Source organism: Furipterus horrens, unplaced genomic scaffold (assembly GCF_987537825.1).
Source record: "Furipterus horrens unplaced genomic scaffold, mFurHor1.1.pri manual_scaffold_11, whole genome shotgun sequence".
Taxonomy (NCBI): domain Eukaryota; kingdom Metazoa; phylum Chordata; class Mammalia; order Chiroptera; family Furipteridae; genus Furipterus; species Furipterus horrens.
This window is the reverse complement of record NW_028327181.1, coordinates 28,783,366-28,801,680: the sequence shown is the minus strand read 5'-3', so window position 1 is coordinate 28,801,680 and position 18,315 is coordinate 28,783,366. Positions and strand designations below refer to the sequence as shown.

Sequence of the window (18,315 nt, the reverse complement as noted above, 5' to 3'; positions counted from 1 at the left end):
TGATCACATCTTCCACGACTGGCAGTTAGACTGTCGATAGCATTGGACTTCATTCTGATGCCATCGTGTTAACTCCTGCAGGCCCACCCCGGACGTGTCCCGGTGCAGAGGGCCTGGCTGTGGGGGGTGGTGCCGGTGGTGATGGACTGCGAGGGCACCGTGCAGGAGAGGGCCCTGGACTGCCTGGACCTGCTCCTGCTGCAGAACATCCGGCACGCCAGCAAGTTCCGCGACGGAGGCGACGGCCAGGGGCTCGCCTGGGCGCTGCTCGGGCTCCTCAGTGCGGAGAGCCAGGGGCTGGGGTAGGTTAGTTGCGGCCCGTGGTCCTTGTGGAAGGCCGTAGGGTTTCTGTGGATAAACTTCTGTATCAGTCTTGGGAGGTTAGCTTCCTAAATTGCTTAGTATATTTGAAGACTCCGTTTTGGTCTGTTTTTCTTGATCTAATTCAAATCTCTTAGCATTTTTGTGGTGACTTTTTTGTGAAGCCCCTGAGCACTTCCTTTGCTTTTCTCTGCGTGTTCTCCAGTTTTAAATCGATAACGTAATACATAGGTAATGGAAAGCACTGATGGATATGGTGTATTAATATGAACTTTCCTCAGTACTCATCATTTTGAAGGATAACTCCCTAGTTTTTACAAGTTAAACCTTTCCTAACATTTTATTGGATTGGCTGACTTAACATTGCAGTTTTTTTTTTTTTTTCAATTTGATGGCATTTATTGAGCATACAGTGTGCACAGTGAACATGATAGTGAGAAGTTAGCACCTGCCATGATAAATTTTAATTTATTCTTCAGTAATCTTAGAATTAGTTCGTGTTTGTGCTACCTTGACTGCCTTTTTTTTTAAATTACACAATTCGTTTACATGTAGTTAGGAAGAAATTATACAATAGAAAGAATAATGGGAGTTGGTATCATAAAATACTGTTCTGTGGCCCTGGTGAGTCACCTTAATGCTCTGGGCCTTAGTTTCCTAATTTGTGAGAGCAGCCAGGTGGATTACATGATCTCGTAAAGTTATGTAAGTTTGGTATTGAAACACTGACTGAAAATGTGTCTACTCATTATTCTCTCAGTACCAGCTCTATGCCCTGCGGAAAGCCTAGATGAGAGGGGAGGTTAGCCAGCAATAAAGGCAACCACTTCTTGGCATTTCGTAGGGATATTTCACTATACACACCCAACATATTAAAGCTTCGGGGTAATGAAAGGCAGTAGGCATTCTTCACCAATGTTATGTTTTCCTTGAAACACACAGAGAAAAGCATACAGACTATGAGGTCAGTAAATATCAAAAAGAAAAAGCCATGCAACCACCATCCAGGTTAAGAAATAGAATATTGCTAGGCCCAAGAAGTGTCTTCACACTCCCTTCTAATCACTGGTCTTTCCTCCACAAAGGTAAGCACTTCTGTGATTTTGATACCACGTTAGCTTTCTGTGTTCTTTAACTTTTATATAAATTGCATTATATAGTATGTATTCTTTGTGTGTCTGACTCCTTCCACTCAATGTAACACAAGTTATTGCTGCATATATATGACATTTATGAATATACCACAATTTATCCATTTTACTATTGATACGTAATTGGGTTGTATCAAGTTTTTGATTATTATATATAACACTGTTATGAATATTCCTATACATAACCTTTGCTACACATGTACATGCATATCTGTTGGGTATTACACCTACGAAGAGTATTTTTGAGAATGTTTTTATCTTTAATAGATACTGTCAGTTTTTGAGAGTGATTGTACCAATTTAAATTTTGCTCCAGAAGTTATGAGAGTTCCAGTAGCTCCATAGCTTGGCCAGCACTGTGTTATCCTTTTTTTTTTCTTTTTAGCCATTTTGGTGGATGAATACTAGTATTTCATTGTGGTTTTCATTTACAGTGCCATGCTGACTAATGAGATTTAGCCTCTTCATATGTTGATTAGTATTTATATTCATATTTGTGAATTATCTGCTCAGGTCTCTTGCCTTTTTATTTTTTATTTTTATTAATTTGGCTCTCACTCTTATGTTGTTCATGTGAAAGTGTTCATTATATATTCTAGGTACATGTCATTTTTATACACAATGCAAATACTTTCTCCCACTCCATAATTTGCCTTTTTTTAGTCTCTTAATGTTGTCTCTGGTGAGTTCAGTTTGCCAGTGGTTTTTTCTATGGCTAATGTATTTTTAAAGAAATCTTTTCCTACCTGCAGGTCTTATAGATATTCCCCCATATACTCTCCTAGAAATTTGACATTCTCTTTCCCCTTTTTACAGTTAGGTCTTTAATTTACCTGCAGTTAAGCTGTGTTATAGCTTCCTTCAGAGGCTTTTCTTTTTTCATTTTAGGATAGGGGAAAACACCATTTCGTATTTGGAAATCGGAAGGAAAGAGAACCAGTAGGTAGGAAATATTGAGGATGAATGAAAGGGGTAGTTACTAAAGTTTCTGAAAAAGAACAACATCTGAAAGGGTGCAACTTGATAAAGTAGGAGGAGAAAACTTCAGAAATGAAAGGAAACACAAAGAGAATAGGGAAAGAGAAATTCAAAGAGGACATAATATGAACACTAGTGCTTTCTGGCCTTCCTTTTCTCAGTAGAGTAATAATCAGAGTATTTGCCCGTATAGCATCATAGCAGCATTATTCATAATCACCAAAAGGTGGAAACCACCCAGATGTCCATCGGCTGATGAAAGCGTGAATAAAGGGTGACGGTCGAATGTTATTCAGCCTTAGTAAGTCATGACATTCTGATACAGGGTACACCACCTGCGAGCCTTGGAAACATCCTAAGTGATACAAGCCAGACATGAAAGGTCAAATTTTGTATTGTTCCACTTATAATGGAGTATGAGGTACTTAGAATAGTCAAAATTCACAGAGATGCAAAGTAAAATGGTGTTTACCAGGAGCTCTGGAGAGGGTAGTAGGGAGTTAGTGTTTAATGGTTACAAAGTTTCAGTTCTAGAAATGGATGATTGCTCAACAGTGTGAATGCATATCAGACCACTGGACTACACTTAAAAATGACTAAAATGGTAAATTTTATGTTATATATATATTTTATCATAATTGAGGAAAAACTTTTTTTGCCCAAATTTTGGAGGGAAGAGGTAGAATTAGGAGCATAAGTGTAAAGAAGTTTTGGAATAGCTGTTGTAGGAAATGAGCTAGGGCATCAGTTTTCAATGTATGATGAATTCATAAGCTCAGACTTTTTATCATAATTAAGATGCAATATGCATTTTTCACTTCTATTCTTTCAAAGTAGTACAGTTGTTTTCCAAGAGCTGTGTAATGGTATTGGAACACGTTAAATGCAGAGGCAGAGATGAGAATCCATCTGTCTCCTGTTTAAACCAGATTGTAAGGAGATTTACAAAAGTATAAAACAATACCATTCTTCTGACCAAGTTATTTTCTTTTCAGAAAGATATTTTTTGTAAAATAATGCATTATTTTTGTTAACATGTAATTGGCTTGTTTTTAGATGAACTGATAAATACCTTTAAATTTCTCAGTTTTAATTTGCAGCATGGCAAATGTTGATATAACATAAACAAAAGCATTTCAAGGTAGACAGTAAGTTTTAAGAACTTAAAGGGGTCCTAGGATGAAAAAGTATGAGTGCCACTGAGCTAGGGAATCAATAAGGAAAATAGAATTACTGAGAACAGTAAGGGTTAGTGCAGTAGAGTTCTGTTAACATTTATAAACGATATATTGTGATAAGTTCTCTAGTAACCAGAAAATTACTAGAATATCGAGAAATGTTTGGGAAGAGAGACTTCACAGGTGAGACACGTTGGAGTTGAATGTTGGAGGTTAATGAGGGAGCAAAAGTAAGAAAGAGCCAGTGCAAAGCCGTGCATCAGGTAGTGTGTACAGAGGAGGAGCCACAGGGCTTCATTAGGGCTGGGGCCGCGGCGCTGGGCAGCACATAAAATAAAACTGGCTACCCGACCCTGGGCATTGTAGCATAGCATGCTAAGGAGCTGGACCTTTGATCGAAAGCAGGGTGGGCAGGAGCTTCAGAGGCCATGGATGAATTTAAGTGGAGGAGTTATACAAGATACTATTTTAGGAAGTATAGTACATGGACTCTTGTTTGATGACCAAGATGCAAGATTATAGTCTGAGAAACTGGGTCACCACTGAATTGATTTAAGGTAAAGATGATGAGGGACTGAATCAAGGTGAAGATGGTGGACGTGGAGAGAAGAGGCTGTACCCAGAGCTGTGTAACAAGTAGAACTGTAGAGGTGGGGAAGATTTCGTTTGAAGGTTGAAGGAAATCGGCGCACTTCTTCTACTGAAGTTGCTCAGTCTAGTGGAAAGAGACAAAATAAATTCACAATTTTAGCAGACAGTGAATTATAGGAACAGGTTTTTTGTTTTTGTTTTAAATTTATGTTTTGTTTTGTTTTTAGCTTAGGATGGCAGCCTAGAGATGGTGGCATGAGGTGCATCAGTAGAAGTTCCCAGAGGTGAAATAAGTAGAAATTAGTCAGGCGGCCACAAATAGGTTTTCCAGGCAGGAAGTAACAGAGCAAAGGCTTAGAGGCCCAAAGGCTCCAAGAATTCTAACTAAAATGACTGCTCAGTGGGGTTGCCATTGACCGAGGTATGGAAAGCAGAGGTGAGGCCTGTCGGGGAAGGGAGGGAAGGGAGGGGAGGGGATGCAAGCCCGGTTATAAATGTGTGCTTACAATGCTTTGTTGCAAGTCTGAGTAGAGAGCTCTTGGTAATGAACAAGGTAACCCAGAGTTAGGCTGTAGATAAGAGGACTAAGAATAGAGCTTTTCAAAATCTGCAGTTAAGGTGATTAGAAGAAAAGGAATTAGTGAAGGGAAAAGAAGAGGCAAAAAGAATGGCCAATCACGTATGTCTCGTAGAGATCACGTAAAATGGGGACTGAAGAGTATCCATCGGTTTTGAAATAAGAGGTCAACTGCTTTTCAAGAGAACTGGGTGTTTGTTGAATCACTTTCTGACTTGTTTGGGAATGGCTTGTCATCAACTGTGGAGCTAACTGAGGGGCAGATTGGGAGGCCTTTTGGGGGCTGTTCAACTGATATGGAAGAATGAGTTGTTAGGAGCCAAATTTGAAATTCAGAGAATTTTTTTTCCCATTCTGTTGGCTTCCTGTAGTAAATATCACTTATTTTGTTTGTCATTCTTAGTAATAAATTTTAAAACATTGTTGATTGCACATATTTTGTTTTTGAACAGTCATCAGATAAAAATTATGTATTGTGAGGTATCTGCAGTAAAACTCTAGACATATGTAGCTAGATTTTAAATGAGTATCTAATATAGTAATAAAACCATTTACTAATATACATATGCTTATTGTGGGTAGATATACTTATTTTGTTATAGTTGCCTTTTGCAACCTTTGAGAATTTTCTGTTTTTCATGTAGTGAGAAAGTCTCGTTACTTCTGTATGTGTGTGTTTTCCTAGCAGTCTAAGAAAAAGTAATTGGGGGGAAGGAGTGTTTTTTGTCTTCACTTAAATATGTAATATTGCATTTATCTCATGAGTCATCAGATCTCATTCAGTGCTATGGAGAGAAGGGAAGTAAATGATTTTAAAACAACAATGGCATACACAGACTTCATTACATTAGAAGCATTTTTTGTTTTGTTTTAAAAAGGTTTGAAATATATATTTCTGAGTGCTATTGGCAGGTAATAGAAAATTTTATCTCATTAATATCATTGTGTTTTAAATGCTAGGATATTATTTCCAAGCCTTCATTGAAGAAAAGGGCAGTGACTACGCTTTTTGTCACTAAAGCTTTATAAACTCTGGATGTATTGGTTATTGGTAACATGACCCATATGTTTGTATATAAATTTTGGATGGTATGAGGATGAAAAGTTCTCAAATGAATTATGAATTATTCTTTGCTTTGAGGTAAATACTTTATGAGGGCAAAAATAATTATACCTTATTCTGTATAATAAAACTTGAACGCTACCTAGTCTGGTATCAAATGTGCCACTAACTAGGAACCGCTCCATGGGTGTTGCATGTGTCAGAGGAGCCCCGGAGCAGCAGAATTTGATACCCTTTTACCAGTGGGGCCGATCTCAACAGTTTGGTACATCCGTAGTTACAATTCTGCTTTCCCATCTTTCTTCCAGCCGCTATTTAAATAAGGCTTTTCATATCTGGTCCAAGAAAGATAAATTCTCGTCTACTTTTATAAACAATGTGCTATCCCACACTGGCACGGAACGTTCTGCACCAGCCTGGATGCTGCTCTCCAAGATTGCTTGCTCATCCCCCAAGCTGGACTACACCAAAGTCATAGAGTCCTGGGAGAAAATCAGCAGGTTTGCACGCTTGTGATTTAGCTACTGATGGACACACTAAAGATTCTTGGAAATAAAGCTCATGTCTTAAGGAAATGGGCTATTTTATAGCTCTTTGTATATACAGATCTTTCCTTTAACTTAAGGCTTAAAAACAAAAATGAAAAGTAAGAATCACTTTGAAGCTTTCAGTTTACTCTTTGTCCAAGTACTTTAAGTGCCTTATGGCTCTTACAGCTTGAATCCCAAATCATGCTACCCTGATATTAATAATCCAGAAGAAAAGTATTTTGTTGGCAGCAATGTTTACTTTGGTTCTACATGATATTTCTTCTGCCCTTTTCTTAGTCAACAGAATCCCAATTCAGACACCTTAGGACATATTCTGTGTGTTATTGGGCATACTGCCAACCATCTTCCAAAGAGCACCCGAGACAAGGTGATTGGTGAGTGTCTGTTGGAGGATCTTGAAAAGGCATTGCCTCACTTTATATATATATGTGTTTTAAGCAGTTAAACTTCAAAGATTTTGACTTTCCTTTTAGATGTTATCAAATGCAAGCTGAATGGATTCCAGTGGTCTCTAGAGTTGATCAGCTCAGCTGTTGATACTTTGCAAAGACTCTGTAGAGCATCTGCAGAGACACCTATGGAGGAACAGGTACACTACAAACTCCTGGATGTTTGTCATTTATTTGTACTTAGTAGACATATTACTCTGTTTTGAAGTTTGAGACGTATTCTCTGTAGAGAACCTGTAAGTATGGGTGGTCACCAGCAGCTATTATTTCAACAAAAGGAAGCACTTAATATGACAAGCAGTTGACATTACCCAAGAAGAACTTGGCTGCTAAAGGCATATAGTTCCCTTAGAAAGTCACCCCCTTGGTGGAGAACTCTGCAAGGCTGTCTTAATGAGCTCTGGGCTAGGTGCTTGTGATAGCTTTGAATATCTTCCTTCATATCTACCCACGTTTCAAGAATGCTTCGTAGATGCATTTGTACTCAGGGGCTTAAAGAGATAGGAAGCATAAAAAAGGACATAGAAACCATAAAAAGAACCAGTCAGAAATGAAGAATACAATATCTGAAATGAAGAATACACTACAAAGACTCAGCAGATTAGAAAAAGGAGAGGGTCAATCAACAATTTGTCAGATAAGAGAACTGAAAACACTTGATCAGAGCAGCAAAAAGAAAAAAGAATTTTAAAAATTGAGGATGGTTTAAGGGACACTATGGAGCATAACAAAACTCACGTCATAGGGATACCAGAAGGAGGAGAGAGAGCAAAAAATCACAGGAAATCATGGCTGAAAACTTTCCTAACCTGGTGAAGGAGAAAGACACAGAAGTCCAGAAAGTGCAGAGTCCCAAACAAGATGAATCAAAAGAGGTCCACACCAAGACACATCATAATTAAAATGGCAAAGGTTAAGGACAAACAGAGAATCTTAAAAGCAGCAAGAGAAAGATGGTTAACTACAAGGAAGCTCCCAGAAAAGGAAACTAAGAAAACAATCCCATTTACAATTGATTCAAAAATAAATACCTAGGAATAAATTTAAGCCAGGAGGTAAAAGACCTATACTCAGAAAATTATAAGACACTGAATAAAGAAATTAAAGAAAACACAAGTAAATGGAGCATATACCGTGCTCATGAATAGGAAGAATTAACATTGTTAAAATGTCTGTACTACCCAAAGGAATCTATAGATTCAGTGCAATTCATATCAAATTACCAATGGCGATTTTCACAGAAGTAGAACAAATAAACCAAAAATTTATAGGGAAACATAAAAGACCCCAAATAGCCACAGCAATCTTGAAAAGGCAGAACAAAGTTGGATCACACTACCTGGTATCAAACTACCCTATAAGTCCATGTTAATCCAGACAGCATGGTACTGACACAAAAACACACATAGATCACTGGAACAGAACAGAGAGCCCATAAATAAACCCATGCCTGTATGGTCAATTAATATATGACAAAGAAGGCAAGAACATAAAATAAAGGAAGGAAAGCCTGTTCAATAAATGGTGTTGGGAAAACGACCAAACATGCAAAAAAGTGAAACAAGATCACCTTCTTACACCATATGTAAAAATAAACTCAAAAGGGATTAAAGATTTAAATGTAAGATTCAAAACTGTAAAACTAGAAGAAAACAGACAGTAAAATCTCCTTTAGCAATTTTTTTTCCTGATATATCTCCCCAGGCAAGGGAAATGGAAAAATAAACAGGACTACATCAAACTAAAAAGGTTTTGCACAGCAAAGGAAACCAACAGAATGAAAAGATAGCCTTACTGAATGGGAGAAGATATTTACGAGTGATACATCTGATAAGGTGTTAATATCCAGAATTTACAAAGAACTCACAACTCAACATAAACAGAAAATTCAATTTAAAAATGGACAAAGGACCTGAAGGCACTCTCCCAAAGAGGACATACAGATGGCCAATAGACATATGAAAGGATGTTCAGTGTCACTAATCATCAGAAAAATGCAAATTAAAACCATAATGAGACACAACCTCACACCTGAGAATGTAATAAAGAGGGTCTTGTGCACTTTGGTGGGAATGCAGGCTGGTGCAGCTATTATGGAAACAGTATGGAGGTTCCTCAAAAAATTAAAAATAGAACTGCCTTATGACCTAGTGATTCCACTTTTGGTTATATATCCAGAGAAATCAAAAACACTAATTCAAAATAATGTAAGCACCCATATGTTTATTGCAGCATTATTTACAATAGCCAGACTATGAAGGCAACCCAAGTGCCCATCAATAGACAAGCGGATAAAAAAGCTGTGGTGCATATATGCAGTGGAATATTACTTGGCCATAAGAAAAGAGTGAAATCTTCCCGTTTGTGACAGCATGAATGGATCTAGAGGGTATTATGCTCAGTGAAATAAGTTAGAAAAAGACACATACCATATGATTTCACTTATATGTGGAATCTAAAGAACGGAACAAATGAATAAACAGAAGCAGGTTCGTAGATACAGACTGATCGTTGCAAGAAGGGTGAAAGGTTGGGCACTAGGTGAATAGTTAATTCAGTGTGATATAATTATTCCTAAAAAAGAAGTGTGCATCAGTTAACATGGGAGTACTGAGATGGAGCCATTGAAATCAGCCTGGGTATTTTGGAACTGCCCCTTGGAGACAGTGAAGTCAAGTGTTGTAGGATGTGATCAAGCCTCGTCCCTGTGGGTTGGAGTTAGATGTTGTGGGCTAGAGTGGTGACCCTTTGAAGTCATTTTAACTCGTAATTATGACACTGAAAATGTCTCTGAGGAATAAATTTCAGCAAACAAGTATTCATTATTGTTATGCCCACTTATTACAGTGGTTAATTCACCATCTACATGTGTTAGAAGAATTGCGATATTTTTATTTTTGGAAGAGCCCTGCTATTACAGATCTCTTGTAAGTTAGGACACTAGATCTTCCCAAGTATGGGCCCTTTGCTCTTATAGCGCAAATGTTGAAAGAAAAAAGAAAAAGAAAAAACAATTGTATATATAAACACACATTTTTTGGTAAATTTTACTTCACCAATTGCCAGATTGCTAAAAGAGCAAAGATACAAAAGCATGATGACTGGGTTTTCATGGCTTCTGGTTTATACATTTGGAGATCATATGGTTTCTTGAGAAAGTTGTGCTTCCTGCATAGTCTAATAGACGTATGGGACCCTTCAGAGATGACCTTTGACTTGCCCTAGGAGTTACTGCGGCAGGTATGCGGCGATGTCCTCTCCACCTGTGTGCACTGCCTCTCCAACATCGTGCTGAAGGAAGACGGAGCCGGGAATATGGACGAAGACCTGCTGGTAAGTAACTACTCTTCTTAACCATTGTTTTCTCTTTGTGTCAGTCAGGGGGGCGTTAAAAATGACTCTGTAATGTGCATATCTAATACTGTTAGCAAGAAAGGGATTTTCCTAGCATAGAGCTTACTCTTTTCTTACAAGAACTTTTTATTGGTCACCTATTCATTTTTTTCTCTCGCACTTATTATCTGGGGGGAAAAAGTTGACGGTATATGCTTCCTCCAGTTAGATCCTATTAAATACCTGATCCAGCAGAGAGAACAGTAAGTGTTGTGTCCTTGGTAGAGTCAGGCTTAGAAATAATGAGGTGAGAATAATAAAGAGAATATAACTTTTGTTCTTTTATTGGTTTGATTTTTAAAATGTAATAATGTGTCTGCTGAGCTTTTTGAATATCAGACTATAGAACTAGGGAATAGTGCTGAGCAGTTTAAAGTCATGTCTAAAATAAAATGAGGTATTAGAACATTGAAAACATGAACGGTTTGGGAGCAGCAAGGCTGTCTGACGTGCATCCTTGCTTAGATACTGGGTCAGCGCCAGGGAGTCCTGTGAGCCCATAAATGTGGAGCCTGTGTTCTGGTTCGAGTGGCTGTCTGTCAACAAAAGTAGGTTGTGGAAATTCTGATGCCAGCATCTGATGCTTGTTCGGTGAAGAGAATAATGAGCTTTGTTGTGGTGGTGGTGGTTATGTCCTTCAGGAGAGGCCATTATTTACCCAAACTGGCCCCTTCCCTCATCTATTTGAAAACCAGCAGAGCACCTCTCCTCGGAGTTCAGTTCCCGCGTCGCCACCTGGCCCTTGTCCCTAGTGATGGAGGACCACGTTCAGATGTGTTAGAAGGAAGACCACTTGTGCCAGAGGCATCAATATGCGTACAGTTCAGCAATAAAAATACTATTATCACTTGGAATTTGGACGCTTGAGATCAGAGGACCATGTGTAGAATGGTCCTGACTCAGGGTTGCTAGAGGGTCTTGCCCTTCTAATTTGTCTGGCAGTCACTGCCCAGACTCAGAAAAATGCTTGTTCTGACCAGTCAGTATTCCCCCCTGAGGTTTTTTTCACTATTAACTATGTCACCAAAGTCTGCCCTTTAGTCAAAATACACATGGATAAGTTTTACCCTATATATATTGTTCACTTCACTCTTTAAATATTTCTTCAATTCACTAACAGATATAATATGTTCAGAATTTTTTAAGCAAACTTTTTATTGGCTTTCTTAATCTAAAATAAGCCTTTATTTTATTCTTCAGCATCAACCTTTTGGGGGATTATAAAAAGCAGCATTGCTTGACTGTGAAGCTGTGTGTCCTGATAAACACACAGTAGTGCTGATGGTGAGGAAGCAGAATTTGCAAGTTTTTGGTAGGAGTTTAAGTAGTAAACTAATCTGGGGACAATTTGGAAATATTTTTAAATGTACAGCAGTTTATATGTCCTTCACCCTGGATGTTGCTTTGAAGGAAGTAGAACTTATTCAGAAGTATAAAGGTGTTTATCAGCGCTAATGCAAGCAGCAACAAAGGGTTAGACACAACGTAAAGGTTTATTAACAGTGGAATAATGCAATAACTTAGGATAACATCCATAGTTTGCAGCGTATTGATGTAGCCATTAAACATATTTATTGTCCGTATTGAAAGTAATTGCAAACTTCAAATTAGCACAGTTGGTAAGTGTGTTAAAAAAGCAAACATAAAGCCATGTGACTGAAAATACTTTGAAAAGGAAGTTACAAACAAAAGTAGTAATGATATAACCTTTGCATGGTGGAATTATAAGTAGGTAATTCTATATTCCCAGTTACCCATGATGATCGTGGTTTATGCCTGTTATCACAGCATAATTAGGAATAGCACCCCATTTTACTTGCAGAAGTATCTAGATGTAGATGATAAAATCACCTGCTCACCCTAATTTTAGATGAATTTAATTAAGTAGTGACTGAATTTTTTAAATGGCTACTTTTATGAAAAAATAATAATTCTTTTAAATTCAGGGGACAGAAAAAAGGTACTCCATTGATGTGTCTTTAGTCTAGCTCAAGCTAATTTTTCTTTTGCTTATTTTTTACTGCAAACCAATTTTCTTTGCAGGTGAAGTATATTTTTACCTTAGGAGATATAGCCCAACTCTGTCCAGCCAGAGTGGAGAAGCGAGCCTTCCTTCTGATCCAGTCCATTCTGGCTTCTTCTGCTGATGTGGATCATTGTAAGGCACTTAAAATTATCCTGTACAGATGCTGTCTGAAGTCTGGGTTAGCCCTTGAAGTTCTGTTCCTAAGCCCTTCTTCCTCTCCCTGCAGTGACACCCTCTGAGGGCAGCAGCGACGCCCCAGCCCCTCAGCCGCTCTCCCAGGTCCGAGGCTCTGCCATGCCGTCTGTGATTAGAGCGCACGCCGTCATCGCCCTGGGTGAGTAAGACCACCGTGTGGGCAGATGGTCGCCTGCGCAGGCTAGTTCCCTGCGTGGCTTTTTGTCTGCAATAAGCCAGTAAGGGCTGCACGCTGCTGAGCATATAGTCACTCTAGCACCTGGGAGCTTTGGGGCAGTTCTGAAAGGAGCACCCAGCTCTGCCCAAGACATCAGACTCAGGACACTCCCTGTAAGGAGCTTTTGTTTTTATGCTAATTTGTGACAGTTACACCTGTCTCTGTGATTTATTTATTATACTCATCATGTAGCCCCATGAAGTCTGTTCATCAAGTACTGTGTGCCAGGCGCTACACTGAATTCAGTTTATGAAAGGAGATGGTTTATTTGATGCTTTCCAGACTGGCAGATGAGTTAGTAAGCCTGTTTCTTCATGAATTCAACCTGGTGTTAATCTTGAAAACACCAACCTCTATTTATAACTTCATTTCTTTTTCTTTATTGTGACTGTGTGTTTGATGCTGGATAAGAGTCATCAATGTTTTTGTAGTAATGTTTTTTTACAACAAAGAATTGTAAATAATAGCAAAACACTCCCTGGGCCAAACACACACACCACAAACAAAACTCAACAGCAACCTTCTTTCTCCTGTGAAAAAAGAAAGAAATGAGTTATCATTCTTTCCTAATTACCTAGCTCAGATTTCAAGTTCATTATAAATTTTATTGGTCATTTTCCAGGGAAGTAAATAACTCCAAAATTCAACTATTGACTTTAAGAGGAAGATAATTCTGTTATAGAAAAGGAATATATATCTCCTGAGATCCTGGAGGGCTGGGGAGGTGTTTTTTCTTAAACTATTTTGAATTTTCTAATGTTTAGTGTGGGTCTGCCTAGCTGGGTTTTTTTGTTTGTTTGTTTGTTTGTTTGTTTTTTGTGATTATTGACATGTTTTAATTTGATCAAATGAAATCCATAGAGAAAAGGTAGGCATCCGTGCCTGCTGGAACAGAGCAGAGCCGTGACTCCTGTCTTCTGTGACAGGCAAGCTGTGCTTGCAGCACGAGGATCTGGCAAAGAAGAGCGTGCCAGCGCTCGTGCGAGAGCTTGAAGTGTGTGAGGACGTGGCCGTCCGCAACAACGTGGTCATTGTTCTGTGCGACCTTTGTATCCGGTACACTGTCATGGTGGATAAGTACATCCCCAACGTCTCCATGTGTCTGAAGGATTCAGACCCCTTCATCCGGAAGCAGACGCTCATCTTGCTTACCAATCTCCTGCAGGTTCGTATGAGAATTGGGGCTGTCTGTCCTTTGTTTCCCTCCAGCATTGCTTCTGGTTGAAGGGAACATTTGAGTAGCATAGGAGATGTGCTGCTTGGCAGTAGAGTCCAAAAATAATTAGCCTCTTCTTTGGTTTAACAGAATCACTCTTCTAATATACCATATAGTCTTTTAAACAGATTGTTACTTCCTAAAATTTGTTTTGGGCGTTTGTTCAGATATCCTGTCAAGAAGCATGAATTTTCATTTTTGCAAATAAACGCCATGTAGAGAAAAGCACACTCAGTGAACAAGTACTTCTAGTTCCAGTTCTACTGTTCTTGACTTTTGTGCAGGTCAGTGTTTCTCAGATGTGACGTTCTCGCCTGTAAAGTGAGGGTCCCCCAGGGTTCCCCAGGCCGTCTCATAGCGTTGCTCTGCGGATCCAGCAAGACCTTTCAGTGTGTCAGAGAACTCAGCGAACCGCACAGCTCTGCAGGGCGTCACACTTCCATCCACACCGAGAACACATGCTTAGCCCACGGGGAGGGGAAAATAATATCTGATGTTTAAAAAGGGCCTTGAACGAGGGTGTGCGTCTATTCTAGGATGTTCTGTGTGCTCGTTTTTTCATACACTGTGTACCTGCCGAGGGAACCAGGGGCACTCTGCCTTCTCAAGGCGTGTGCTGTGAGTCATTTTCCTAACTTAGTAGGAGGCTTGGTGCTGTTCTGCCCCCATGTTCCTCCGCTCCTCCCCTGACTAACAGCTGGCCTGTGCCTCCGAGGCGGCTGGGAACGGAGCGCTGCCCGACTGCTGACGCGCCACAGGCGGACTTGGGTGGCTGATGGGTGCGAGGATAAGCAAAAGGAAGTTCACGGGTGGTTTCGTGACTGAACACTGTTAAGGTTTCTGTATTAGGAATCCTTCTCAATCACGTCATTTCTCTTTGTGCAGGAGGAGTTTGTGAAATGGAAGGGCTCTCTGTTCTTTCGATTTGTCAGCACCCTGATAGACTCACACCCGGACATTGCCAGGTAAATTTTGCCCTCACATCAGGCAGCTGAAAGACTGACCTAATCTCTGGGCTACAGGAGATCTCTTTTCTTTAACAGTGGCTTCAGGTTGAGTGATTTAGAATTCAGTGAGCTTTCACAGTTGCCAGAAATCAGCAGACTTTTAAAACACTAAGCTTTTAACAAAACTTTATTTTGCATTCAAGTTAAAAAAACAACTCACTCAGGTTGACCATTAAATAATCTCAGCACTGACTGCGTTTGCTAACCTTGTTTACTCTTTCCAAAGAAGTGAAGGGCAGTATGTGCCTTTGTCATAGTAAACAACAGAGGAGTAGCCATTAACTGTTGACTTTACTCTGTCACTTTGTAGGCCAGTAAAATGGGAGTTTTTATAAAATTGAGAGTTTCTTTTAAGTACACAAATGTTAAGGAGAAATTGTAGAAATTAACACTTTGCGTACCGGGGTATTTAAATGCCTTTTAATCCTCTGTTCCATCAGGTTTTTAAGATTTAAATATGATTATATAGCTAATATTAATGAAATGACTTCATGAAATTAACAATTAAGTTACTACTATCCTTAATTAATAAAAAAAAGCAAATGAAAAATTACTACTGAATGTCTAAATAACCTTATTTAATTGTTTTAAATTACGCGATCAAATTATGAGAATTCTCATCATCCAAACGCAACGTGTTAAGACACAATTGTACAGCACGAAATAGAGTGTACAGATTACAAGGCTCCTTGGAAGTGGCTGTTTCTTAAGAATTGGAAGGGAAGGGAATTGCTTTTTACTTTTTTTTTTTTAAGATTTATTTTCAAGGATTGAAAAATGATCTCACAGAATTTGCTAACCTAGATTATCTTGAATGAATAATTGTTTTCGAAGCAAATATGCAATTGGAGAATAGAATATTGAGTACCAAGTTACCACAATTGGGAAAAGGTCTTTATAGAGTTCGTTAACTATAAATAGCTGATAATAATGGATCCCTCAGGTTCTAAACGTGGTGACCAATGATTTTCTCTTGAGTTCCCTGGAAGAATTTCTGTTCTGTTTTCTTTAGGTATAATTTTCCAAGGAGGAACATTTTGCGTAACAAACTAGTAGAGGTTAACATTCTCATTGATACTGTCTAGAGTGAGAAGCAAAAAGCTAAGCCTGTTACTTTTTCTTTGTTTCTATAATTGGGAAAGGGGCCAGGACAGCTGTGCAGGCCCTCTTACCTTTGCCCTGCTGCCGTGAGACTGGCCCCTGTGGCTCCTCCCACATGTGGAGCCCGCGAGCAGGTGCAGCCAGAAGTGCTTGGGGGGCTTTCCGAGGATGAGCCTGGCAGGTGCATTGGTTATTTAACTGGCACTTCTGTTTTTCTACTTTTGTCAGCCTTTGTCCATATATGTTAAAAAGAGCATTGATGAGTATGTAAAATATACACAGAACTTGTTGTACAGGTGATCAGAGCATGGATCAGAAAGAAATTAGAAGGACAGATGCATATTTATACTATAGTAAGAAATATCACCCCCTTAAATTTTTCCATTTTATCTGATTCTGAGTTTGTTTAAACTGTGGTTCAAATGTGGACCGTGATTTTCAGCTTTGCTGTCATTTAAATTAGTGTTTTCCTGCGTTTAGGCCAACAGTCACGCCGGTCTGCTTACATTAGGGGCATTGCTTTTCCCGCATGTACGTGCTAATACCTATCTCCCAAAGAGACTAGTGGCAGAGTCTGTTGAATTTATTTTTGGTCCAAGTCGATTTCCTGAAGATTCTGGCATGAGCAAATTTACATGACATTTTTAATTGGTTGTATGGTAACAAACCCAAAATTTGGGGGCTGCAGAATTGTGTGCTGTATTTTCTTCTCTGCCCGCTAGGTGGTGGCCTTGTAGTACAGTAGTCACAGGGATGGTTTCTACTAAACTGGATAAGTGCTGCAGAAGTGTAAGGAGGCAGGAGCAGAGTTTCAAGGCAAGAAAGAAGTGGCTGAAATAATGAACCGTTGACATGGAAAAGGAAGTAAAGACAGAGATCGGTGATTTGGGAGGACAGGGAGTCGCTGAGGACCTGGGGGGCCTAGTGGCATCTGTCCTAGAACAAATGGGGTGAGGAGGAGGGAGTCCGCGGGCCGGAAGGACAGGTGGGTGTGGTCAAAAGGGGATTCTCGGCCATCGGAAGTGGGGTGTAGGGACCTGGTCCAGGCTGTGCCTGCAGAGTGGCAACAGTGTAAATGCGGGGTGGGGGAGGGGTCACTGGAGTCAGTGAAGTCAAGAAGGAGGAAAGGTAGGGGACATTGAATGTGCTCTCACACCCAGATCGTACTAGTCTGTTGGGGCGGCTGTGACAGCACCACAGGCTGGGTGGCTTGTAAACGACAGGCTTCTTTCTCGCAGTTTGGAGGCCGGAGGTCTGAAGTCAAGGGGCCAGCATGGCCCGCGTTCTGGTGAAGGCCTCTCCACAGACGTCTCGTTATACCTTCACATGGCATCAGGGACGTGGGACCCCTCCGCGGCTTCTTTTATAAGGCACTAACCCGTTCGCGAGGTCTCTGTCCTTGTGACCTCATCGCCCCGAAGTCCCTGTTTCCTTGGGGCTTAGCCTTCAGCATAGGCATTTGGGACAGAGGACCCAGACATTCAGACCCCAGCAGTGAAGCCAGGACTTGGAATGGAGAAAACTAGGAAGCAGTTACCAAGCATTGAGGCCAGAATAGATGGCAGGGGCCTCACGGAAAAGGCTGAGTACTGCCATCTGAACCAGGTGTGGAAGCCGTGTTGTTCTAACCTCCTTCCCCTTCCCCACTTGCGGCGACATCTCTTGTACTGTGTGGACATCTGACTGTCCACTAGCATATGCGCTTCCTGGGCGGGGGCAGAGAATTTGTATCCCAGCCTCATGAAAGAGCTTGGCATGGTGTGGACACTCGGTGAACATTTGGTAAATGGGAAACGTCCCCGGGGGAAATGTGGTCCTCATGCCCCGGCTGTGGGATCTGAGCGGGGGCAGCCTCCCCCCGAGAGGGCCATAGGGAAACGGTGTCCTTGGAGGAAAGCTGCTCATGTTAGGTAGAGGAAGTCTAGAGAGGGTAGCGCTTGACCCACCGTGGAGCCTGGACCACCATGGTAGGTCCCAGCAGGGGAAAGGGATGTGGCAGGCGAGGCCAGCAGGAAGGAGCACAGGGCGGGGCAGAGGTCAGGGGGTCCTGGGTTTGGGTGGCAGCCGAGATAACAGACACAGGACATAACCTGCCTCGGTTTCAGATAGAATTCTGGTGTAAATGGGTCTGAGCCCCCCGTCCTCATCTGAGGTTGACCGGATTTGGACTTTGCATCCATGAACAGCCGCCTTCCTGAAGCAGAGAGCTGCTCCAGAGCAGCATTTGGCTTGGGAGCACTGACCTCTGCAGGAAGTCTGGTTTTCATGTTTCCTCCCTAACCTAAAAATGGAAGTGAGCAG

The 18,315-nt window shown here is 40.5% G+C and overlaps 1 protein-coding gene across 1 annotated transcript in view; it reads left to right on the top strand.

Annotated features, from left to right (window-relative positions):
• Positions 1–18,315, top strand: part of NCAPD3 (non-SMC condensin II complex subunit D3) — a 58,458-nt gene that overhangs the window by 26,097 nt on the left and 14,046 nt on the right. The window contains exons 16-24 of the mRNA XM_090290808.1: positions 82–302; positions 6,168–6,359; positions 6,687–6,784; positions 6,884–6,999; positions 10,085–10,192; positions 12,296–12,410; positions 12,505–12,612; positions 13,617–13,855; positions 14,792–14,871. Coding sequence (XP_090146934.1) covers positions 82–302; positions 6,168–6,359; positions 6,687–6,784; positions 6,884–6,999; positions 10,085–10,192; positions 12,296–12,410; positions 12,505–12,612; positions 13,617–13,855; positions 14,792–14,871 — 1,277 coding nt within the window. The remainder of the gene's footprint in view (positions 1–81; positions 303–6,167; positions 6,360–6,686; positions 6,785–6,883; positions 7,000–10,084; positions 10,193–12,295; positions 12,411–12,504; positions 12,613–13,616; positions 13,856–14,791; positions 14,872–18,315) is intronic.